The following is a 24456-nucleotide window of genomic DNA, read 5'->3' as shown; positions in this document are numbered from 1 at the left end:
GAGGGCTTCTTCATGCGAATGCATTTCCTCTTCCCTGTGTATAAGAATGAGGGGCTGCCATGTGGCCAGCAACGACCCCCATGGTGTCCACGGAGCATCTGCACGTGAGGGGCGCAACACTTCCCGGGTGGAGCAGGCTTGGCAAGCCAGCCCACCCCCAAACCTGTCCTCATGGGGGTCTTCCTTGCAGAAAGGGCAGCTGAAAACACCCTGCAGGCTGCCGCATGCATCCGTTGGAGTTCTCTCCCCCGGGGGCACCGGAAGGGTGACAGTCAGAAGCCTGGAGATGCAGAGGAGCCGGTCTTGGGCGTCAAAGTGTTTCTGTCATGCTGGCTTGTGTTTGCTTTACTCCAGTGCGTTGCTTGTCTTGGGAAAGTCAGAACGAACATCTGCTGCTTTGCTTTGAGCCCCTCTCTGCTCTCGCTTTCCCCTCAGGTACCGTAGTGAGAAGATGACGATGAGCTACGCGGAATACGTCGCCCACCGTCAGCACCCTTTCCAGAATGGCATCGGACACACCCTCCCACCGTACAACCATTATTCCTGACACTGCGCTGCATGACCAGCCCCTGGACCTCCCTGCGGACCTCTTCCCTGGAGACCACACACCCTCCTGGTCTAGCTATCTCTACTACTGTACCATTTTATGATGATAGTTTCCGTTGCCATGATGACGCTTCTCCGCGACAGGTCAAGTTCACCATGGCAACGGGTGGAAACGCTGCATCATCACAAAGACCCCCTTTAACTCTCTTTTTTAAAACCCTTCTTCCTGGGGTTGTTGGGTATGGTTTTTGTTTCCCCTTGTTTGTTCGTTTTTGGAAACGTACAGAGCACTCGGGATTTTTTTTGTACCGTTTTAAATTTCTACTTCGTTAACACTGATACAATTCAATCAAGGTTTTCTGTGGGACTGTGGATGGAAGGAACGAATATAATGCTAGAGGATTTAAACGAGAGGACGAAGAAGGATTGGCTGCTCCAAAAAAGAATAAAAACACATATCAGATTTAGGGCAGAAGCTCCATGACGAAGGAGGTGGCTTGTGGCGCTAGCCAGCTGTTCCCAGCGGTTCCTTGTTCTTCGTGCAGTTCATACATGATTCTCAGACCCTATTCCATTAGGCCCAAGAGGAGCAGTGATGATAAGGCAAATTGTTTGATTAGGAATAAAAAGAAGCCATGATTTTATGGCCGGAGAGAGACAGGAATCACAGGGGGGCTTATTGCGCATCCCGGCTAGATCCTAGCTCTGTTGACTTCGGCAGAACGTTCCCCATTGGAATGACTGGAGCTAAAATCTCATCCAGTTTCTCTCAACCGGGAGGAGGATGCATTGCCTTTGTCCGTATGGGACGGAACAGTGATGTGTCCCCTCTCAAGGTTAGGGTGCAGATGGTGGGCAGCAGCCCCCAAACTGTTGTGCCAGCGACCTTCAGGTGTCCCAGCAGGACTCGCGAGGGCCAACACCCCCCCAGGCTTCCAAGAGAGGCGCTGCTTTTGCAGCCAAGACGATCGGCAGGCAGCTGCGGTTGCATTTAGAAGTCAGTGGATTTCAGTAGTGGTGCCTTTGACTTGGATGGAAGTTACATAGAAGCAGTGGGGCTGGCGGGCCGGGGGGAGCATGGGGGGAGAACCCATAGAAAAGATGGCTATGCAAAACTGCAGTCTGTACTGAAGCCTCCTGAGGAATGGGATTCTGTGGGAAGCAGAAGTTCACCTTCCTTTCTCTCCCCATCGCGTTACCTGCATTACCCTTCGTTTGCTCCTGTTTTCAGGAACAGTGCAGGGAGGCCTGTGAAAAAACGTTTTTGGGTTGCGAGTGTCAGTGCAGCGACATTGACCGGCACCCTGCCCTGGAGTGGAAGCGGGGGACAGTTACAGTCCTGTTCAGACACCCGTGACGTCTCTGGTGACAGGTGGGAGACACAGAGGAGGGCGTTCTTGTAGCTCGAGGCTCTTACTTTGGGCCTTGCCTTGCTTGGGACACACAGGGAAGTTCTCAAGAACTTCGACGGTCACGTGCGGCCTCCACGGAATGAGCAGAACCTGGCCTGCACCACATAAAACCTCCTTCGTTCTGGATGAGCCCGACTGGGTTTAGGCAGAAATCCTCGCCTGTTTCACACAGCAGGGGTGGCGTTGGTAGCCATGCAGGTCCATGCATGGAAGAGAAATTTATGGCAAGCAGCTAGTGGAGAATCCTCAAATGTTACTCCCAAGAGGTAGTTGGATGCACTGTTAAGAACAGGGAGGCACGCAGAGCTGGTCATTCCTTCATCCACAGCATCTGATGTCCAAATATTAACTTTCTGTTTTGATGCCTTAATTTTAAGTGAGCAGAAGGCCTGAATAGACAAATAGCCAGTGGGGACCGTCTGGCAGACACCGCGGCCCCGGAAAAGGACTCGCCATTGCTTCCATGGAAGTGGTCTGGCATGGGGGTTTTTTTCCATTCGGAGATTTGGAAAGCGGATTCACCTTGAAGTGGAAGTTGTCATCCAGTGGCTCTCTGATTGCAACTTTTCATTTTTGCCCTTGAAAGGGAAACTTGAGCACAAGCTGAAAAACTCTTCTCTGCTGCAAACATTTGAAAAATCAGCCATGCCCACCTGTTCCCATCTTTCTTCATTATCTCATTACAGCTCATGCTTGTGGGTGAGCTCATTGTTAGACTTTTTTAAAGAAGATCTATTATATATATAAATATATGTGTATTTAAAGGTGCTAATCAACCTTGAGCAGGTCACGTGACTGGTCATGCGGACTCTAAAATCATATCAGATTTTTTTAGGAAAAAAAAATCCTCAATATATGCAGATGTTATACAGAATTTCTTACCAGTGTAATAATGATATACTGATTTAAATAAAATATCCTGCAGGGTTCGAAGGACAAGGTCAGCAATACTTCCCACCATGGCTTGTGGGAGGAAAAAAAGGATCGTTTTGTCTCCTTTTTTGTACACAGCATAATGCACAATGCGTTTTTGTCTATCTCTCAGTAGCTGTTGCTTGGGGAATAAAACACAGAAGCTGTTCAAAGGGTTCTGCAAACTGGAAAGGTATGCTTTAAAAAATGAAAAACCCTCCAGACCCTTTGAACCAGTCTTGCGGCCGTACGTTCCTTTATGGGGAGCTCTTAACTGGTACGTTGCAGGACACAAATTTTGGGCCAAAGCTTCAGCAGTCTTGTTTTTACATGCAGGAGCCTCCGTTTCTCAGTGGCGCTTTTGTCCTGTTGGCTTCCGGAGAGCATGGAAGTGCTGCAGTTGAAGTACAAAGCATGGTGTGCTTCGCAGGACCATTAATAGGCATGTTCGTCTAAAACCGATCAAGAAAGCGAGGCTTGAGATAGGTTTTGCGGTTTGCTCCGAAATATGCAAATTCCAGCTGAAGCCTTTTTGTTACCCATTTGAAATCCAAGCCGACGCTCATCATCCTCTTACTGACCGCTGAGCTGGGGGCAAGCGCCGATCGTGGGGTTTTGTTTTGCCTTATTTCGTGACAAAAGGCGCTTCAGTTATAGCTTTAACGTTTTTGTTTCCTTCGCCCGAGCGGGAAGGGCGGTTAACGAACGCGTCTCTCCGGCCACGCTCGAGAGAGGGTGTTCCCGAGACTCACGCACACAGGCCCGGGGCCTGCAGAATGTGGGTGGTGTCGGGCCGTCTTCCCACCGGGCCCCTGCGGGGTTTGAAAGGGAGGAGGGGTCCGCACCAGCCACACGCTGTCAGCCGGGAAGCGTTAGGCCCCCTTCCCTGTTTCGTAGCTCAACTTCTTCACATGTCTTGAACTGAGCAGGTTCTTGAAACTGCCTGGAGTAGATCGCGTCTCATGTGTTGGATCGAACCAAAGACTCCTCCAGCCAAGCCTATTTATGCTGCTCCTAAAATCCCTGCCTTCCAGTCCTTCCAAAGTCTCTGCAGGATGAAATGGGTTAACTTTTTTATTTTTGTACAGTTTCTAACTGATTTTTGCTAGTGATGTTAATTGAATTAAGTTTTGAGGAGCCTACACAACTCCTCCATTGAAATAAACTGGTGACTTTTATGTTTAAATAAAATATAGAAACCCAAAGTGTGCCTCTCAGATTTTAAGGGTTTCTGGTTACATTTATTAAGACCAGCAATGATTCTTTATATACAAAGATATGTTTTCCTTGTTTTTTATTACTGTTTCAGAAGAAAAAAAATACTTCCTTTTGCTCTGGATCCAGTAACTGCACTGGTTCATAAATGCACTGAGAAAAAAAAAAACTTTTGTAACAACTTATGACTGTTTTGTATATCAAAGTTGATTCTTTTCAAAAGATTTGGATCTAGTTTCTAAGTTATTTTAGTGTTTTATATGTTACAAGAATTAAATGTTCACCAGCATAATTAGTTATCTTCAATGCAAAAGGTGACACAGAAATGGGCAATGGAGCTGCCTGGCGTAAGCTTCAAGGCCCCTATTTTTCCTTCCTTAGTAACTTGACTATTGATTACAATATTATCACAGATTACCACAAACCTCCTTCCATTAAAACTAGATCCTTCTTCCTTCCATGTTTATTTGCAATTAGTGTGAAGAACTGTTGATAAAATGGGCATTTTATAAGTATGGCTTAAAGGTAAAAATGAGGAAAAAGCAACAAAAAAATCTAGAAGGTAATTTGTGGGTCTGTGAGATATGGCTGTGGAAAGATATTGTAGTAGTTTTAACACTATTGTTATTACCTTTTAAATCATTTACCCAATAAAATAAGGAAAAAAATCACAGCTGCTTGTACGTAATGCTTTTCCTTAAGTGTTTGGCCCGATACGGTTCAACCATCATCAACTGCAGGATGCAGAGATCCAAAAACGTCCAAGAAAATGTCCTCACTTCACAAGAAAGTAAGAACAGCTAAGGTGAATTCTTGCTGACATTAGTAAACACATTCTAGCTTTTCCATATACCTTACTACCATTTGGAACTTAAAGCAAGGATTTAACCTTGGAAGGAGAAATAAGCATTTCTTACGAGAAATTGCGCAGGCACTTTTCACTTGACCATTGAGGCAAAGACCTACGTTATTACTGCAGATGGAAATTGTAAGCACCTTCAGCATAAGCATCTGTATAGCCTGAAGTGCCTGATTCCGCCTTATCTTGGAAGCTAAGCAATGTCGGGCCTGGCTGAAATCTGGAAGGGAGACTTAAATGTGGACTGCCCAGAATGCTCTGGCTATGGGAGGTATTGAAATATAATGAATACTATTATCTGCAACATATAAACTAACTCTACTTTGTGTTTCTCTGTTGTACGGAAATGTAATCCTGAAGCGTAAGATTCTAGATAGGAAAATGCAAGCGTGTGCTATTTAAATCTTTTTTTAATCCAGGGAGCTGCTGTCAGGGAAATTTGTTCAACCTCCCAGCTCAGGGCTGTGCTCAACCCTCTGGGAGCTACTTGCCCAAGGGGGGTGTGCCCAAAGCCATAAGTGAATGGGACCGCCCCGCCCCCCACTTCTCTCCATCCTGCTTTAGCTCTATGACAAGAGAGACTAGGAACAATCCAAGGCAGGAAGCAGATGTGGAAATGGGACAGCCAGCGGGAAAGAACCTGTGAACAGGAGAGTGAACGGTGCACGATTCTTTGCTCCTGGCATGGGTACAATCCAACAGCAATGCGGGTATCTATTGGTAATGCCATTGGCTTTTCCAATGAAGTCCTGTGGATACAAGAATGATCTTGCGGACTGATAAGACATAGCCAGATGCTGCAGAGTCACCACATTCAGCTCCTCCAGCATCTCCGATTACCCCATATAAATCTCCGAAGATCTTTTGTTGCCAAGGGATAGCGGCTGAATCCATCCCACAGCAAATAAGAATGGCAAGGATCACAAGGGCTCGATTACAATAGCTGCTCCTGGTGGTGCCGCTGAGGCTTCTGGTCCTTGTGGCAGAGCGGCCAATGGGAGAAGCCCTTTGCCACCTCTTCCAACACAGAGACGTTCTGTGTCATAGTTGGGAAAAGACGACTTGAACATTGGCAGGATCCCAAGGACACCCTGAAATGATTCGGCTAGCCATCACGTGTGTTCCAAACCTCCCCCCGCAGCAGAATTAGCACAAAGCCATTAAGAATTATGCAAATTGATGCAAGAACGTTTATTCTTTGAAATAAATTCCTCCAAGAGCATGATTTTATTTTGAGATGACAGAAAAGACAACAGAAAATAAACGCCAGAACAAATGGTGAATCCTAGTCTATATTTTTGTTGTTGTTGGAAAATGTCACCTGTTGGCTTTTTCACCATATTAAAAAGTAGTAATTTATAAAATTATCCTACAAATAACTGGGAGCTGTGGGAGGGCAGGTATGGCTGCGGCCAGTGTCGAAAAGAGAAAGGGGCATACGCAACGATTGCTGCTGGTCTCAGCCAGGGGGTTGTGGGTGCTCCACTCCAGAGATTCCACTGAAGAAATACAAAGGATAAAAGGGAAATTCAGTTTGGACCTGGAACAGGAAAAAACAGGGTGACACCCACCAGATTCCAAACAATGGGCTGAAATACGCCACAGGGAAAGACACAGCAGCTTCAGATCGGTTGCAGTTGTGCACGTGAACCTCGCGTTCCATTTTCAAGATCCAGATTTTTCTGTTCTGAACGTTCACCTAAATGGCAGGCGTGGCTTAGTAATGCCCCAAACCCTTGAGAGCTCTCTGAAGAGCATGGTTGTGCCAAGTTCTGCTCAGCTCCTGCTTTTACGAAACAGAACCTAAAATGCCCAAAGAATTCCTCTATTGTAGGAAAAGATAAACGTCGTGCAATCAAAGTTGCTTCACCCCACTCCAACTGGAAAAAGAAAAACAACAAATATACAGGAACTCGGCATGTTTGCACATACACCCAACCGGCACTCAAAATCAAGTTCATAATTAAATTACAAAAAGCTGGTTCTGAGAGAGCAACATGAATAGGCCTTTAAAAACCACTGGATTATCAAATATATGGAAATATATCAAAACCCTGAAGGCGGCAACAGGAAATGCAAACTCCAAACGTCAAAATGCACAATCAGCACAACACACTGGAGCCTTCCCTCTTCTGCTTTTCCAATCAGCCACAGCAGCTAAGCAGAACCATGCTCCACAGCAGCCACAGGAGAAGAACTGCCATGGACTGGAATGTGAGCAGACCTGGCCAGAAAGATGAGACAAGCAGCTACGGGCGTGAGAAAGCCATGCACAAACAGCCCACGATGTGGCAGCCACATCAAGTCAGCCACCTAACATCCCAGGGTCTCCACGGACGTTTGAGAGACGACACGACAGACACTCCAGGCTGCAAGAGACGATGGCACCGTCTCAACCCTGCGTCTGGTGCTCTGAGCACCAGGTAATGATGTGCTTTTCCTCTGAGCAGACACTTCATGGCAAAGAAATCGGCATCACGAACTAGCCAGGACAACACGTGGTCCTTGGACTGGGGGCAAGGGGAGAGGTGGAAGACCCTTGATGAAGGCTGCAACCCCCCAGCACCACCCCACTTTAGCTAATTCACGCACCTTGGCAGCCTTTGAGAACACGGGGATGCTAGCAGACTTCCCTGCACTGGCAACCACCCACCGGGATACTTCCCGTGCTCTCTGTTCGTATTTCACAAAGGAAAGATCTTCCTAGCAAAGGATGAGTTTCTTTTTTTAAAAAAATAAGGCTGCAAATTAGTCTTCTCCATTGGCACAGAACAGCACTCCAGCCTAGTTCCTAATGATTTCCAAAGCCTTGGAACCCACTGGCTCTTCGAAGTGCAGAAGGTAAATTGGCAATGCCATGTCCCTAAATAACTTGAACAAATGGGAAAGGGGAGCTTTGCAACACCCAGAGATGGGCATCCCAGGCTGCAAGCAGCCGGCCTGTGGCATACTTAGTAACACACCGAGCTGGGTTGGAAGAAGCCTTTGGCAGAAGAGCCATCTTTGCTGAACGAGGCTGCCGGCTTCCCCATGCAAGCTTGGCAGCTCTTTACCGAGAGGCAATTCCACCAAAACCCGAAGAAGCCTTTTCTTTCACAGTGCTTGCAGAGCCTGAAGCCCTCCAGAAGTGGGACTCTCACTCCCATGTGCCCCAGCTGGCATGGGTCAGGCATGGTGCGATCTGTAGCTCAACAATATCTGGGAGGGCCAGAGGTTTCCCACCCCAATTCTACAACAACCCTGCACTAATTTTGGCTCACAATCGAGTGCAGGGCAGGATTCTGCACACTGATGGAACAGGTCACACCACAAGGCCCTGCGGGTTGTGTGGCCAGGGATCCTCTCCAGACCATGATGAGCACACAGCCCCGCTCAGGGTCCCCGTGAAACGCCTGCTGCCGGCACTGTGGAACCTGAGGCAGGCCGTGTGAGCCCAGCGACTTGGAAATGCAAGGGATCTGCCTCAGAAGGAGAGAGGAGTCAGCCTGAGCAGCCCATTGGAAACTCCTCGGCCATCCCGCTCTTCAAAAGCAAATCTAGTGACTGCATTTCTGTGAGATGCTCCAAAAACACCGACAGGAGGGAGAGGACGTGGCACTTCGTAAGGGTGGCAGATAACGCAGGAAGAGGATTCTGAACACCTGCTCCTGCGGCCGAGCAGCCTGAAAGCGTCTGCCCTCGTGAAGAACTGAGGGATGCTGACGGCACTCCTCGCAGTGGTTCTGCGCACAATCAAAACAGCAGCAAATATTACATCCCAAGGAAGGTGAGTGCACAGAAAAAAACCCATTTTATCAGTCAGCTTCACTTACAGACCCACATAAGAAACCTGCCGCACACCATTCCTTTAAAAATCAAAATCAAAATGAATAATAATACTTGTTGTTCAAAGCTTTGAGCTCTGATACTTTAGGTTTTTCAGTGCTGAATGCAAGGATATTTGCGTGGAAGGATTCCTGCATTACTGATGTGGAACTACATTTCTGCTATTTCACCAGGAATTTCACTGTCTTTATACTTCTGTTTAAATGGGCCACCCTGGGGTATAAAAGAGATTAAGTTTCACCGGATCAAATGCAAAGAGCAACCCTGTACAGAATGACTGATTCCAGCAGTTCCTTGTGTCCTCCAGTGCTCTGCCAAAACAAGAAAATAGGCATCAGAAACACGGAACACACACATCAGGACATCAGCGCTCCTCCGTGTGCATCTTTTGTTAAATTCGTGGCAGTAAAGAGAATTCACAGTAAAATGTATAGAAAAACCATCACCAGCTACAAATACACAGTCCAAAGAAAGGTTTACAAAGCCAAAGAACAGGATATTCTTCTATTTACGCCAATTTGCAACTAAATTCAAGTTTTGGTCAACGGGATTCCTCAGCTCTACAAAACGCAACCCCGCTGTCCTCCCTTGCGTGGGTGAACAGAGCTGGAACGCGGAGCTTAAGGCAAGATCTCTCTGGTTGAGGTAACCTATGGCTGCATGGTGCAGAAGACTTCCCCTTGGAGCGGTTCCCCTGGAGAAAGAATGGCAGCTGTTGCGTTGTGCATTGCACAAGTAAGGTAACACAACGGGAGGAACTGGGAGGGGCAAGAGGGAAGACAAGCGCCTCTCACTGCTACTACTGTCAAAAGTCCAGGAGATCATTCAGCAGTGCTCTTGGAGGTGAATGCCTCCCAGTGTCACCACTCTCCTCAAACTGGAGCAAGCACTGGGAAGTGACGCAACCCCATTCTGTTCCTCACCAGCTTCTCATTCCCTGCTGTCGTCAGCTTTTGCAACTCTGCTCAGCCAACCAGCCCAGCTGGATTCTCACAGGATTCATCAGTGCTGCTGAATATACAAAATAGTCAGGAGTGTGTGAGTTGCTATCAAGAACCGTCACCAGTCGTTTTTCTGCGGGGAGGTATAATTTGATCCAAGCTAAACAGATTGTGCCTCTTTAAGGATCATGGTTCTTCTTCATCCCTGCATCGTTATACACTGAGTGCAGCTTCACATTATTCACCAAGTAATTTAGAGGAACCATCCGGGTGCTGCTCATAAATACACCGGCACTGAGCATAACAGAAACACACTCGCTTGAAACGTCAGTCTCCAGCAAGTACGTTGTTGGTATTGTTTCCCATTGTCTCAAGCATCTTCAAGAGCAGAAATTTGCTAATTTGCACTGATCTTTAGGAAATGCCCAACATACAGCTGCCTGCAGGCCGAACGAACGCTTAGGAAATCGGCAGAAACACTATGCTCCGGATATTCAATGCCCACAGTGCAGAAGAGACTGCATCCAAGATGCTTTTCTCTGTCAATTATATTCCAAGACATGGAAAGTTTCTGAAGTTCTTCAAGCTTACATAGTCCACGATTCTGTAGTCATCAAAAGTAGGACAGTGCCCCTCTCTGTGGGTAAGGCCACAAGTTTTACTGTTGGCTGTGGGAAGTGGAAAATCAACAGAGAGGGAGGGAATACGAGGAAACATCTTACTTGGTAACAGAAGGAAGAAACAAGGAGCAGTTTGAGTGTTGTCCTTTCAGCATTGTTTTCTTTTCCCAATCCCATCTCCATCCCTTTTCCACTTCCTGCAAGGTACTTCCCTCCATGGAGCTGCCTCAGGATATTTTCTTAGCCGGGAGTGGAAACCAATCCACACAGAACTTAAAAACAGGGACAGTGTGATAGAAAATGGCAGTGATGAGCTTCCCGTGAACCATAGTCATGAGCGTCTGGTGGCCAGATGCCCAAATTCTATACCAGGGGCCGTAGAAAGGGTCCGAGATGGCCGGGCACAGCATATTGTTCAAGTTCACCTGTGTGGCCTGCAGTGAGGTGAGAAAAAGAGAGACCTGGTCACCATCTGTTTACAGAGCTCGCTTTGCAACCCAAGAAGTCCCTCTTGGACTTCAGCCTGAAAAGGTGCCAGAATTGCCAGAAAAGCTCCAACCAAGTAGCGTCTTGACTGTCCTGGGCAAGATCTGCCCACATTCTCTAATCTGGCCAATTCCCATTTCAACCTCTGGCCCCATGTTGACTCGCCTGCTCACACAACCCACAAATACAATAAAGGAGAGGCAGCTTGTCAGTTCCAGCTGTGCTTCCAAGCCAGGGACCAACTGGGAGCCGCTGCAGTCCAGCAGTAAGGATGCTGAACTGGGAGGACCCGGTTCCAGTTCGCACTCAGCCACAAAGCTCACTCGGTGACTTAGGGCCAGTCGCTGCCCTACCTTGCAGGGCTGTTGTAAATATAACACGAAGGGTGGTCATGTAGGCCAGCCACCTTGGAAATGGGGAGATGTCCCAAGAAATAAGCAAACGTGAACATTTACTCACCAGTCCCAGAATTTGTAAAAAACTGTAATGATAAACAAACATGAGACCAGTGGATAGCAAAGCCCACCAAAAGTTGAAGGATGGCTCAGGAGTATAGATGCCTACAAACATGGGAGAGAGAGAGAAAAGGGAAAGTCACATTCAATAGGATAATTATTTTTGGCTTCCTCAATTCTTGCAATTAACAATAAGAAAGGAAAAAGGGGACACAGGAAAGGAAGGTGCCAAGGGTCCCCCCACGAGTTTAGCATTGGACATCTACATTTAAACACATTCCTTAAAAAGCAAAAACCTCATCCGCTATCATCCCATCGAAACGATTCCATTTTTAGCCCGACACAATCTGTCCGGTCTATTGCTTTAAGTCTGAGGTAGTAATTACTAACATTTCTACAAACTATATTTTCCTTAACAATTAATTAAATTGCTCATAATAAGCTTTGCGTCTCTAAAGTCACATTCCATAGGATTCTTGGCTTCACTCAGATGGAGCTGGTCCAAGGAATTCAGCCTGGCTGTACCAAACTGAGGGTTATTCCACTCCATCCGATGCCAGATTCACTTGCTAGTGAGCAAGATGCAAAGTAGCAAGCAGAGACATGCATAAATAAATACATATCTGGACTACTAGATCCCTGTGTCGGAGTTCTGGCCCACTCCTGCCAGAGTTTAGCTCGTATGTTCCTCAGGCAGGCACTTGGTACCCTTCCCACTCACCATTTCCAATTCTTTCCCATCCTAGCAGATTTTTAACACCTCCTGTGAAAGAATTCATCCAAACACGGTAATTGCACCTAAGATTCGGATCTTGCTTTCTGCACCTGAAACCTGTGTGTCCAAATTGGCTCGCCACAACCATTGTAATACATAAATAACAAAGTGTCAAAAATCACACAAACATGCAATGCCCAAGGGCCAACCTGCCCATAAACCAAGCAGGTGATCAAATGAGCAAAACAAGAAAAACATCATTTTTCTTGGAGCTGGGAAGGGAACGTCAGATCTTAGGAGTCACAGCAGAAAGAGTCTGTTCTCCACAGTCACAATTTTACCTCCAAGAACACCTCTAATGAAAGTCTTAGCTTAGGAGCAAGTTCATAATTATGTACCGTGTGTTTTCCAAAACTGCCTAGGACGACATGCATGCATGCACAGGTTCGGTTGAACCGGTTGCAGCTTTACAAGTCTGGTAGGCTCGGCCTGTTTATATCAGCACCTGGAACGAAGGCTAGTAATTTTGGAGAAAACTGGGATATTAATAAGCGGTTGAGCCGGGGCAAACGAGCTGCCTGCTTCTCTAGCCAGCCGCCTCTTGTCGTATGACCAATTTTATCATGAGAAGGCGAGGATTCCTGGGGAAGACAGTAATGCTAAGGAAAGCAGAAGGGCAAGAGAAGAGGAAGACCAAACAGGAAATGGACCAAACAGGATGGAGCTGAGCAGGGCTGTCCAGGACGGGCCATTTGGAGGGTGTTCTTTTATATGGTCACCGTAAGTCGGAGACGACTTGATAGCAACAAAAAGCTACACAGAGAATTTGCTGGGCGATGAATGAGCTGCATCCCGATTGTGTTATCTTTGAGTGGCACAACTTCGGGAAAAGTTGTGGGTCGCATTCACCAGGCCCCACTTTGCAATGCCCAAGTCAGTGCGCTGTGCGCAAGTTAAGCTCAACTCGAGCAGGGAATTGTCCCAGGATCCTTGACTTCCCAGAAAATCCGCTGGGAAGAGTGGGGGGGGGGGGGGTTGCCTGCATTCCCCAGCAATGGAAAAGCTTTCCCAGCACAAAGCTGCTTATCGGATTTCTTAGCCACTGAGTGGCTGAAGGTCAGCAAAGGCTGAGGAGGGTGTGAAGAGGCGAGTGCCGGGCTCCACGCAGACAAGGATGCTTCGAGTGCACGGGGGGGGAATGATGAAGCACCGGCAGCAGGAGAATTAAAAAAGGATGGCCTCGGGATCGCAGAGAGGATGGGAAGAGTTTTATCCTGTGCCATCGGCCAGGATGGCAAGCCTCCATGTTGCGGGATATCATGGCCACTGAACTCCTTGAAGGGGCTTCTGCTCTTCGTTTTGGTATAGCCACTCCCAGGGAGAATGCAGCCTTCCCAAATCCTGGATGGTATAGCCACTCCCAGGGAGAAAAGTCCTAGGAATCATGGAGATGATGCCCTTATGTGCCACTTCTTGGGGGTCCAGACTGGCAGCACATCTCCACGCAGCTCCGGCCCGATTTCTGATCCAGAGTCAGACTAGCCTGCGATTGGGTATCCAGAGAATATGGCCTGAAGGTGGGGAGGCTTCGGAAGAGCCTGGTGTTGGGATCTGGAAGTCAATTCAGCCACTCCGGCGAGGCCCCTCAATGCAGCCATTTCCTCTCCCTCCTCCTCCAATATAAGGAAATGAACGGCTGGCCACGAAACAAGGCAGAGGAGTGGAGTCAGGGGCAATGCCCGCCCTCTGCCCTCAGGACGGGGGCCACAGAGAGATCGAGAGACCCCAGCCCAGCCCTGCAGAGGGCCCTGCGGCTTTTGAGCAGGAGCTCTTTCCGCCCTTCTTTGCAAGGACAGACCAGGGACCTTCTGCCTGACCAGGAAGTGCTTCTGCCGTGGAGCCTCAGCTGAACATGGGGGCGCATGGCGCAGTACTTCGCCCTGAGCTCCGTCACGCCCAAGAGGTCTTGGCGAAACACGAGCTGCTTCTCCATCCCTGCACACCCGCCTGCCACGATGGGGAAGGTGTGGAAGCTGCAGGAAAGGACAGCAGACCGCCCCTCTACCTTCCTTGCTGTCCCCCATCACTTCCACCGATGCTGCATTTCCCCAAACTCGTCTCCATTCCTCCCCAATGGTCTTCACAAACGGAACTCCGTGAACACAACGGGATAGCTTCATGCAACGCTGGCGAGCGCGCAAGCATTGATGCCCAGGATCCAAGGTGCAACAGCTGACTGTCTTGTGCGTTTTAACGTGAAAGGTGTGTGTCTCTGCGTGGGTGACCTTTTGGAGGCTATCAGAGCGACACCCTTTCTTCCTTCACACACCCAGGGGTGACTGCACTGGCTGACTGCAGAGTCCCTCTAAAGTGCAAGCACCTGTTTGTTCCCAGCCCAGAGGATGCAGAAGCCGTTCGAGCGGGTTGCACACTTTGCGGCTACTCCCAGCCCTTAAACTGTTTGACAGAACTGCCTGCAAACAACTGCAGGAGCCTGAAAGAATTAGCCACAGAATTAATGAATGAAAGACAGATAGAAAGCTGTTTCTGCTCCTCGGAAAATCTGCTACTGAGCACGCAAATGCTTTTTTGAAAGGCAAGATAGTTCTATCTCCTCCTGGTGGTGGATGAGAAGCAGAAAATGGTCTCGCGGGTAAAGTATTGTGCTGGAAAGGCACTTTCCAACACAAGGCACTCTGTTTTCACACAACTGAGTTTGCAACGCATTGCAAAATTACTTCCACACTCATTTGCACTAGAAACACTACTCTCCACTTTCCCACACCAGATTGGATAGTACATCAGAAGAGATACTGGGAGGGGACTTAATCCACAAACCTGAAAGTATACAAAGTTTAGGGCTGCGACACAAAGATCTGGGGAAAACAAAGGGAAAGCCCAGAAGTTTATTTTAAAACACTGCCCCATTTCTTCCAGACAGTTTTGGAAAGCATTTTTCCTGGGGTTTTTCCCATACACCCAAGCCTTCTGTCGATACGAAGCAGGCTAGAGAGTCATCCATATTAAACGATGAAGCAATTGCTAACCTGCACCATTTCTGTTGGAGGGCAGATGTTTGAATGCTGCTCTGCATTTTTTAGAATACCCCCCTGCATCTGAAAAACAGCAGGGAAACAGGCAAGCTAGGAGACGATTCACATGTGCAGTTCCCCATCTGAACTTAGCAATGGCACAGCTAAGATGTCCTGTTGCAATCAGGGATGCTTTGAATTCCAAGATGGCGTGATCTCTGCTTCCCATACCGATGGATGGATCCCCCTCGGAGGAGCATTTGGGGGCTTTTAATTTTTAGCTCTTAGTGGGTTTATTTTAAATAATACATTCCAAACTGCATGTTGAAACTCTCCTTCACTCTGTCTTTAGTCTCTCACCTCTAGCTGACTTCCTACTTAGCCTCTGCTTTTAGAATTGCTACCATTGCCATTGCTTTTAAATTCAAATGTTATCATTTGTGTTCCTGGTTTTATTATTGGTTGTAATGTGTTTTTGTTATGGATGCCACAATTAGAGTTCCAGCTACAGGGCAAATCAAAACCTTGGTTGCTGGATGAGTAAACAGCAGCTACAGCCCAAAGAGACTGAAGCTGAACGGAACAGAGCTCTGCCAAGCCCTTACTCTTAAGGGTGCCTACAAAAGCCAAGTAGCAACAGTGATCGGGACCGCTTTCTGTCCTTCACACAACACTAGAAACCAGAATAGCAGCTGCTGTGTTGTGGGAACTCTGCCACACTAACAAATCATGTTAACGATGAATCACCCACAAAGAGAGCCCACGCTTTGATGTTGCATTATGAACTCTGGACTGTTCGTGGTTAATAAACCATGGTTTGTAAGTGCATCTCAGTTCATACAGCACAACAGCCCATGATTCAACAACAACCCATAATTCAGTCCATGGTCTGGGTTGACATATTGGGTAAGCAAGGTTCTAGGCTTGACTCAAAGTGCACACACAAAGACCATACATTATTGTTTTTTAATAACAAAGACTTGGCAGGGTGGGGAGAGTGAATAAGGAATCTTTGATATTCTGCAAGCTGTTCACAGGAATATATTTTCGCTCTCTCTGAAAGTCCATGTGGCTAAAAATAAATCCGTACAAGAATTTTAAATTCTAAATGCTACATTAATTTCCTGGAGCCAGGCAATGGTTGCCTTTGCTTTATATTGCAACATCGTGTGCTGGGCCTTTTTGAGGATTATTTGCGTAATGGGGTAGAACTAAAACAGCATAATAATAAGCAATAAGAACATCACTGAAGATAAGCAGGGCTGAGTCACTGCATATTGTACAAGAGAATATTCTCCCTTTCTGACTGTAGCAAAAGCAGTTCTGGATGCTTTCCAACAGGTTAATCAGGAGGCCATGATTTTCAAGCACCAATCCTACTTCATCTGGTAGTTTAAGAAAGAGGAAGGCAAGCTGGAAAGGGTCCAGAGGAGGCAACAAGGATGGTCCAGGGAGTGGAAGCAAAGCCCTGTGAGGAGAGCTGGGCAGAGCTGGGCATGTTGAGCCTGGAGAAGAGAAACTGAGGGAGGCAGGGGAGCCCCCTGCAAGGGCTGGAGTCTGCCCCGAAGAGGAAGGCCAGGATCCCTTCTCCATCATCCCAGAGCAGAGGACATGGAATAATGGGCTCAAGTTACAGGAAGCCAGGTTCCGGTTAGGTATCAGGAAAATTTTGCTGACTCTTAGAGCACTATGACAATGGGACGCATGGCCCCTTCAACTCTACTGCTCACCAGGCGCCTAGAAGCCATGCAGGTGGATTAGATCCTGGCCACAGCACTCGGATCTTTTGCTCCCGAGAGACTGTTCACCAGCCATGAAATCCATTGACTTTGCCCAGATCTGCAGCGACCAAATTTAACAAAGTTCTCAGGGCAGGTCACTTTTACCAAGCCACCACTAGAGGGCAGCAGATGGCTACAAATAACTACGGGGAGACTGCAGGCAAGGAAGTGAGGAAATTCCAATAGGGTGAAAATCCAACAGGTTTTTCTTGATCCTGTGCCCCCGGATTCCTGCTTGCCAGTCCCACAGACACCAGCTCAGTATAATGTGAGCCAAGCCAAGGCCGGAATCTGCACCTTGTTGTTGTTGTTCTTAGTTGCGAAGTCGTGCCCGATCCATTGCAACCCCATGGACAACATTCCTCCAGGTTCTCCTGTCCTCCTCCATCCCCCGGAGTCCACCCAAGCTCACACCAACTGCGTCAGTGACTCCATCCAGCCACCTCATCCTCTGCCGTCCCCTCCTTCTTTTGCTATCTATTGCTCCCAGAATCTGCACCTTAATACAATACTAAGTCAATTTGCATAAGTGTATGCAAATTGTGCAAATCAGCCCCATTGGCTGCTGGGACAAAGGAAGGGGGAAGTGCTGGATACTCCATTTCTGGAAATGTAAAATCCAGCTGTTCTCAGAAGAGTTTTCCATCCAGGGAAATGCACACCCTTCCCAAGGTAACATCTGAATACACTCCTGAATCTACTCCCAAGTCTGACCCGCAACAGCAACAAAGAGACTTTGCAGAAATCAGCATGCATAGTGTTAATACCTGGAACCTGCCTTCAATATCAGCAAATTTTGGTAAAAACAAACCAAGGAAGGAACGGATCGTGGTTCTAAAATCCCACTGCAGGCCATGAGGAGACCTAATCTGCCTGTCAAACTGCATTGCAAACACTTCTCTGCTCAGGCCTATTTGGCGCACCACGTTCAATGTGACGAAATTTCAGGAGGTGCAAAACAAAGCTGCTACAGCTGCAACCAGAACCATTTTTAAAAGCGTGTGACTCCTCACTGTACCAATCTCAGCAGCTTCCAGTCTGTTTACAGGCCCAATTCAAAGCACGGGTGATAAGACTTGGAAGATTTGCAACCGATATGCTTTGAAGCTAGACCCCTCCCTTCAGATCCCACCTGTTCGCAGGGAGTTGCAGAATATTCTGGGCATTGTGACTGTAAGGGAAAGGCACGCTTTATATTTTCTGATTTTATTTATTCAAGAAGGTGCAGCTGGTGGAGCTGCTGGAAAACGCATTCTCTGTTTTGCTGAGAGCAAGGCAGCTCCCAGTGGTACAACACGCCTTATACAGACCGTACCTCCTTTCCGGAGCAGATAGATGGGAACAATGTAAAGCATGACATGTTGGATGTAATACACTTCCAGTTCAAAAGGCAGCTGTGGAAAAACAGAAAACAAAGCTGTTAAGGACATCGTGTTAATTATGCATAACGTCACCTTTGCCAATAAGCCGCTTGGAAGAGGGACAAAAAACAGTACTGAGTGACAACGGCAGTGGGAAACGGAAGACCAGACCAGCCAAAGTTCAGCATTCTAAATTCCCATTGATTTCATCAGATTTAGGACTTAGAAGTGATTAGCTTTAGCTGGATCATGCCAAATGTCATTAGCCATGGCAAACTGCAGTGAAAGCAACCCTTCTTTGGCAAGTATGTGACATTTCACAGTGAGCAAGGTTTGCCAAACAGCTTGCCCGGTTATTATAATGTTTCCTTTCTTCTCAGGAGCCCCACTTATGAGTTCTCCATGCACAGGAAAATCAGGAACTGCCTTAGGCTGATCGAGGCTCATTCACACAAAACCAGAGGTTGAGTATGGGTTGAATGTGGGCAATCACTGAACTATGGGTTATTGAAACACAGGTTGTGTCATGTTGGGGCTGAGCATCAAAACTAATTCAGCGTGTTCATCTATTACCACCCCCCCCCCCAAAAGAAAAGTAGGATGAATTAACCCTAAGCTATTTCCAGGTATTTTGAGATTTCCTGGGAAGCTGCCTCATTCCAGGTCAGATCCAAATATGGGCCAGGTATCCCACTATACATCTGGCTCTGACAGCAGCTCCCGGGGTTTCAAGCCTGATGGAAGAGGAGCAGAATGCTTAGTCCTTGATTAGTAAAGCTGCCTTACAGGGTGAAGACTAAATTGGTCCAAATCCTGATACGAGCATGCCAAAAAATTTGGAAAGCAAATCAATGCCCTATGGACTAGAAACTTTCAATATACATTCCAATCACTAAGAAAGGATATGATAAGGAGTGCAACAACCATGGGACCTTTGCACTAATTTGCCGTGCAAGGAAAGTGATGCTTGAAATGTTGCAACGAAGAATTTTACAGTTTCCAGAAGCCTGGAAAATAAGTTCCCAGCACAGATAGAAAATCTTCACAATAGCTCAATGTGTGTGTTCTAGCCAACTCTTGACAAAACTTTTATATACAATGTTTCTGAACATGTGATTGTTTTTCCAGTTTCAGATTAAAAACAAAACAAAGCACGAAGTATTCATTTCTGCCACGGTGTTTCCATGGTTGTCAAAATGCTAGCAGGTTACACAATCACCGCACAAAGACGACAACTCTATTGTGACCACCACACGTGGAACAAAACTGCATGAAAATGGTTTCTTCTAGAAGCTGGCAAGTCAGCAGAGTATATTTCCAGATGCGATATCACACAACTCGCATCCTTTCTAAACAAAAAGAATTAAAAAGGAAGGGGCCACTGCCCACCGTAGAATCTAGCTGAGGCAGAAGGAAAGAATGCAGTTCGGAGAGGATTATATGCCGCTGAAAAAAACTGACTCAATGCCCAACTCCTGCATTACATTCAACCCTGGGCACACTCACCAAAACATCTTAATTTAAGAGCAAGCACCAGGATCCTCAGCAGGGAGCATAACAATGCCGTTCCTTTCCTCCCAACTCAAAATCCTAAGTTTGCCTATGTAGTTCAACAGGACGTAACTGTAACTAAAAGGATGCAGCTAAAGTGCATTTTCTAATCAGCAGGGTCAGGTTGCAAGACCAACCCAGAATCCCGGCCCTCCAACATCAGCCCTGGCAAGCTGACAAAAAAAATACACTATTAACCTCTGCACCAACATGGCCAAGATGCATGACCAGGCAGGGAATGCTGGCATATCAACAGAAAAGGCGTGTCATTGCACGCTGCCAGATCACTCCCATGCAGCCATTCCGGCTTTGGTGAGTTATGAGAAATTTATCAGTTGCCCAATACTGCACCACAGCGAAAGACGGGAAGTGCGTGTGTGACTAAACAAAAAGCAAAGAGGAAGCAAGTGGCCTTCTCGTTGAGAAAGTCTCTGGTTGCGGCACATGCACTAGGAAGAAACGGCAGAGGATGGGCGGTTTGCATTCCTGGCCTGCCACTGTGGGCTTCCCAGAGGCCTCCGTCTGGCACATGGGGGAAACTGGGCCCTGGACTAGACGCTTCTGCCGTCTGGCACCCTGTGGCATTCCTTAAGTCTAAGATCCAAAAACTCCGAAGCCGGATGGGCATCCCCAACCCCACAGCACAGTCTCAAGGAACGGGAAGAAAAGAAATCCTTGAAGTATGAAGTCGCCTGCTTCACGCACACCTTTCTATATAATGCGAAAGGGGAAGAACTGGTTCTGGATGCAGAGTCCACAGGTTTCTAAGGAATGAAAGTGACCCTGCAGAACAGCTGCACACACAAGCTCCCCTAAAACCATTTTTAAAAGACACAAATTATCCTGGAATTTTGCAACAACGTAGATAACTATTTCCCCAACGAAACAGATAGCAACTGTTTGGTTTGTGTCCAGCCTAGTTGTGGTTATCTTCACCTCCGGGGAACCTCAGTGCACACACTGATCCAAAAGCAATACTTGTTCCCTCTTTAAACATTTTAGATCCCGGTGGAACAGAAACTTCCAGGAGCATCACAGTCACAAATGTTCGCAAGATTAGAAGAGACAGCAAGCCTACCATCTCCCAGTCCCATTCTAGTCTTGTTTTAAATACAGCAACATTTTTAGAACGTGTCTTTGAAAGAAAGAGGCAGCTAGCAAAATCTTTTAAGCTCAAAATATGCTCAGTTCATTGTGCCACAAATGCTACGCCTGAAGCAAAAACTTTTCTGTGCCATGTCCCAGCAGTTGCTTTCACTCTCCAAAGTTCTGCAAGGGAGAATCCTGTAAGAGAAGCACAGTTTCATTGGAACTATAGGTCGAAACCCTTTCACACGAGTTTCAGCACCAATGTTTAAATTCTGCTGTATTCCCTGACTTACAAGCCACTGCTCCTTCGAAACTTACAGTGCACAAGATATTGGTTAATTCTGCATATCTGTGTTATCAGCTCTGAAACAAAAGGCACAAACAAATGAAATGTATTTAAATCACATCTTTGCTTAGTGCCAAAAGACAATAAAATAATTTTCATTTAATGTAGCCACAGCTAAAACTGTGCAGAACATGAAAAGCTTTCAGATTTCCCCAGTTTTTCCCCACTATAGTTCAACTTGCATCATTAATCACTTCCATGATAAATAAAGTTCCTGGTCTAAATTCATCCTTGGATCCACACCAGGATGTATTTTTGTAATCGATCCGAAGAACCTTTGATTACAGGGTGTTCTATAAATTAGCCACATGAAGTGTTGAAACATTCCCAATTTATCCCCAGGTTGCTCACCACTTTGTCTTTTTACATGTTTATACCATTCTACAGCCAGAGCTTGCTGATCAGTTCACAGAACAAACAGAAAACCATGGATGAACATGACTGCCTTGTCCAAAACCATCTACAAAGCACAAAGCTGAAGGGGAACCTGATCCAAGTTAAACACTGGCTTTGACAGTTTGAATTGAGCATGCTGAGAGCCAGTGCGGTATCATGGCTAAGAGCATGGGCTGGGAACCAGGCGATCTGGGTTCTAGTCCCCATTCGGCCATGGAGGCAGCCATGGCGTGACTTCAGGCCAGTCACAGACTCAGCCCAACCTACCTCGCAAGGTTGTTGTTGTGGAGTTAAGATTGCGAGCAGAAGAAAAATGAAGTAAGCCGCTTTGAGTTCTTTGTAAGAAAAAGGTGGGATATAAATCTAATAAAATAAATAAACAAACATGCAGCTTCCAAAACTAACACAAACATGGGAATAGACTGTGGCCTAGCAAAACTGTTCTGGCGGTCCAACAATATAGGCAATTTCGTGAGGAATTGGGGAAAAAGAATAAAGAGGCCTTTTTCTACATGAAAGCCAACATTTTACCAAGGTTCCTGCTTCCAGATTCTTTGCCTCTTTACAAATGTTTCACCTCCACAAAGGTTTTCCTTCTCTGCTTTCTATCCCTTCCATTACACAATCACTAGGTGGCACTGTAGTATAGCAGAACAGCACAAATACACGAGGGTTTGCTGCTCCCGCTCACAAGCAAGGCCAGGCTTTCCTCAATCCACATGGAGTTTTCAACCCGGCATTTGCTGCTTCCATGGAAACGGTTACCAAGAACAGGACAGGGTCTGGAAGCAAACAGGGTTGTGCTGAACACCCACAAACTACCCCGAGTAAAGAATCACAAGCACACCATAAATATCTCAGAGGGGTTCAGAAAGCAAGCTGACACTCAGCTTAAACAATGGAGGTGTGCATTTGAGAATGCATGGTTTTGTTTTGAGTTTTATCCACTAAAAAGCGGCCATTTAAATTTAAAATTGCACATAACCTCAGAACAGATGTATTTGAAATGTTAATTTGTTTAATACAAGTTTACTAACAGTTTAATAAAAGCTGTTCTCTATTGTTAGGACTTCTTTATTTTTATAGGTGGCTGCCCATCCTTACTTCCCCATAATGCTCCCCTTACAAAATGTCTCTACATGGGAAAGTATCCCAAATTGGATATTCTCCAAAAGAGATTTTTAAGATCACCTTGACTTAAATTACTGCCCCGGATTCCAGCTGTACTCCTTGGAAGTCCACCCTCTGCTCTTCCTACTGTGGACACGATCCACAGGTCCATTTAGAAGGGAGCTTTTGAGACACCATTTGCCCCAAAGGGCGGTGACTGTTTTTTTCAGAATGACTTGAAAACGGTGGCTGAGCAGAGCAAAGCAATGCCAAAACCTGCCGCTGTCACAGTCTGGCCTCCAGAAGAGCGGACGGTGCCAAGCTCTAAGTTTAGCAACCGTGGCTTGGTGTGCAGACTAGAATTGCACATGCAGTCTAGAATTTCTAGACCATACAATCGAGGGCAAGGGTAGGAAGCCCTCTGTCCCCCAAATGTTTTGGGAAATGACAACCCACTGGCCGCGCCTACTTGGGCTTATGAGAGCTGCAGTAAGAATTCAGGTGCCGAATGGGACACAAAAGCCCAGCATACATTAAAGAATCTGAAATGAAGCCTTGAGCTTGTCCCTTTTAAAAGGAAAAGGACAAGTTTTCCTCTCTGCTTTAGTGATGTTGCCATTTCATCACTCACTGGGGTGTAGCATCAACTACTGAAACCTGGATTACCCATTTCCACTGAGACATAATGTTCCACCAAGGATGTCTGTCAAAGGGAACAGACGTGGAGTTTATGGGGGAGAGAAGAATGAAAGCACAAGCACCTGGAGTGCTACCAAATACCGACTGGGAAACTTGAGGTCAGTGCTAGGTTTCGGTCTGAGGGCCAGCGAGAGAGAGAATCGCCCCACAGAGGTTCTGTGTGATCAAGTAGCAAGGACAGGCCCTCCGGAGCTAAGAGTGGCACTCGGCAGATGTGGGACACGAAAGGCAATCAGCCAGTCGTGAAACGGAATACAGCCAGACTTTCTGCTTGACCACCATGACATCTAAAGGACACCCTGTTTATGCCAGCGGCATCTTTTTAACAAAAGCAGAAAAATTCTCTGTTCTGTTTACAGCAAAAAGATTTGATGTTGCATATATCAGAGGTTCTGAACCGACTTTTATACTTAACACCGATGGCGTTTCATATACTCCTACAAGATGGAACAATTTCCCTTTGCCATAATTAAAATGATCCGACAGGAAAAGAGGGATTAGGAATGAAGGCAAATCAAGCCATGCTTCAGTGTATCCACCTTCCGAGGATTAAGCGTTTAAATTACCCAGGCAAAACTTTTCAAGGAAGAAGCTTTGCAGATTTCATATAAAGCGAGAATGTAAGTTCAGGCAGATCCCACAAGCCACAGAATTAGCTTGTTTTTAGTCCCCTGCATTAATTCCAAGCTCATGTTTATTTGTAGCTCACCATGCCAAAGGCTTACAGCAAACAAATGTCATCACATTGGACTTCATTGTTTCTCTGGCAGCAGTTTTACTAGAGCCGAGTAAACAAATATTTTGGAGAATCAGGGCATGGGAGCTTCGCCACTCGCAGGGACCACCTCTAGGAAGGGCATGGGGCGAGAGTGCAGAAACGCAGAGAAGGAGGATGCAACAACACGGCCACCAACAGGGCAGAGCTGGGGAGCTACCACCTGGCCTCCGGCTCAAAAGGGCCCCCCTCAAAAGGCCCAGGACCTGGCTACCTAAAGGACAGCCTTCTCCCATTTCTACCTGCCCGGCCGCTAAGAACTGGGCAGGAGGTGCTTCTAAAGGAGCCATCCCTCCAGGAGGGTATGGGGGATGACAAACAGAATAAGGG

At 46.8% G+C, this 24456-nt stretch overlaps 2 protein-coding genes across 6 annotated transcripts in view; one reads left to right on the top strand and one right to left on the bottom strand.

Moving 5' to 3' along the window:
• The window catches only part of AMMECR1 (AMMECR nuclear protein 1), a 65864-nt gene extending 61108 nt beyond the window's left edge, over positions 1–4756 (top strand). For 2 of the 4 annotated variants that reach the window (XM_044427346.1, XM_044427345.1), the window contains one exon: positions 436–4756. In XM_044427346.1, the coding sequence (XP_044283281.1) occupies positions 436–547 (112 nt within the window). In that variant the 3' untranslated portion in view covers positions 548–4756. The remainder of the gene's footprint in view (positions 1–435) is intronic. The other 2 variants (XR_006414450.1, XR_006414449.1) reach the window with 2 other exon arrangements.
• Positions 4757–6120: 1364 nt separating this feature from the next.
• Positions 6121–24456, bottom strand: part of TMEM164 (transmembrane protein 164) — a 33770-nt gene continuing 15434 nt past the window's right edge. For both annotated transcript variants that reach the window (XM_044427344.1, XM_044427343.1), the window contains 3 exons: positions 18115–18193; positions 11276–11376; positions 6121–10764 (listed from right to left, as the gene is read on the bottom strand). In XM_044427344.1, coding sequence (XP_044283279.1) covers positions 10558–10764; positions 11276–11376; positions 18115–18193 — 387 coding nt within the window. In that variant the 3' untranslated portion in view covers positions 6121–10557. The remainder of the gene's footprint in view (positions 10765–11275; positions 11377–18114; positions 18194–24456) is intronic.

Source organism: Varanus komodoensis, unplaced genomic scaffold (assembly GCF_004798865.1).
Source record: "Varanus komodoensis strain SLA01 unplaced genomic scaffold, ASM479886v1 scaffold18_3, whole genome shotgun sequence".
Taxonomy (NCBI): domain Eukaryota; kingdom Metazoa; phylum Chordata; class Lepidosauria; order Squamata; family Varanidae; genus Varanus; species Varanus komodoensis.
This window is presented reverse-complemented; position numbering and strand designations above follow the sequence as displayed.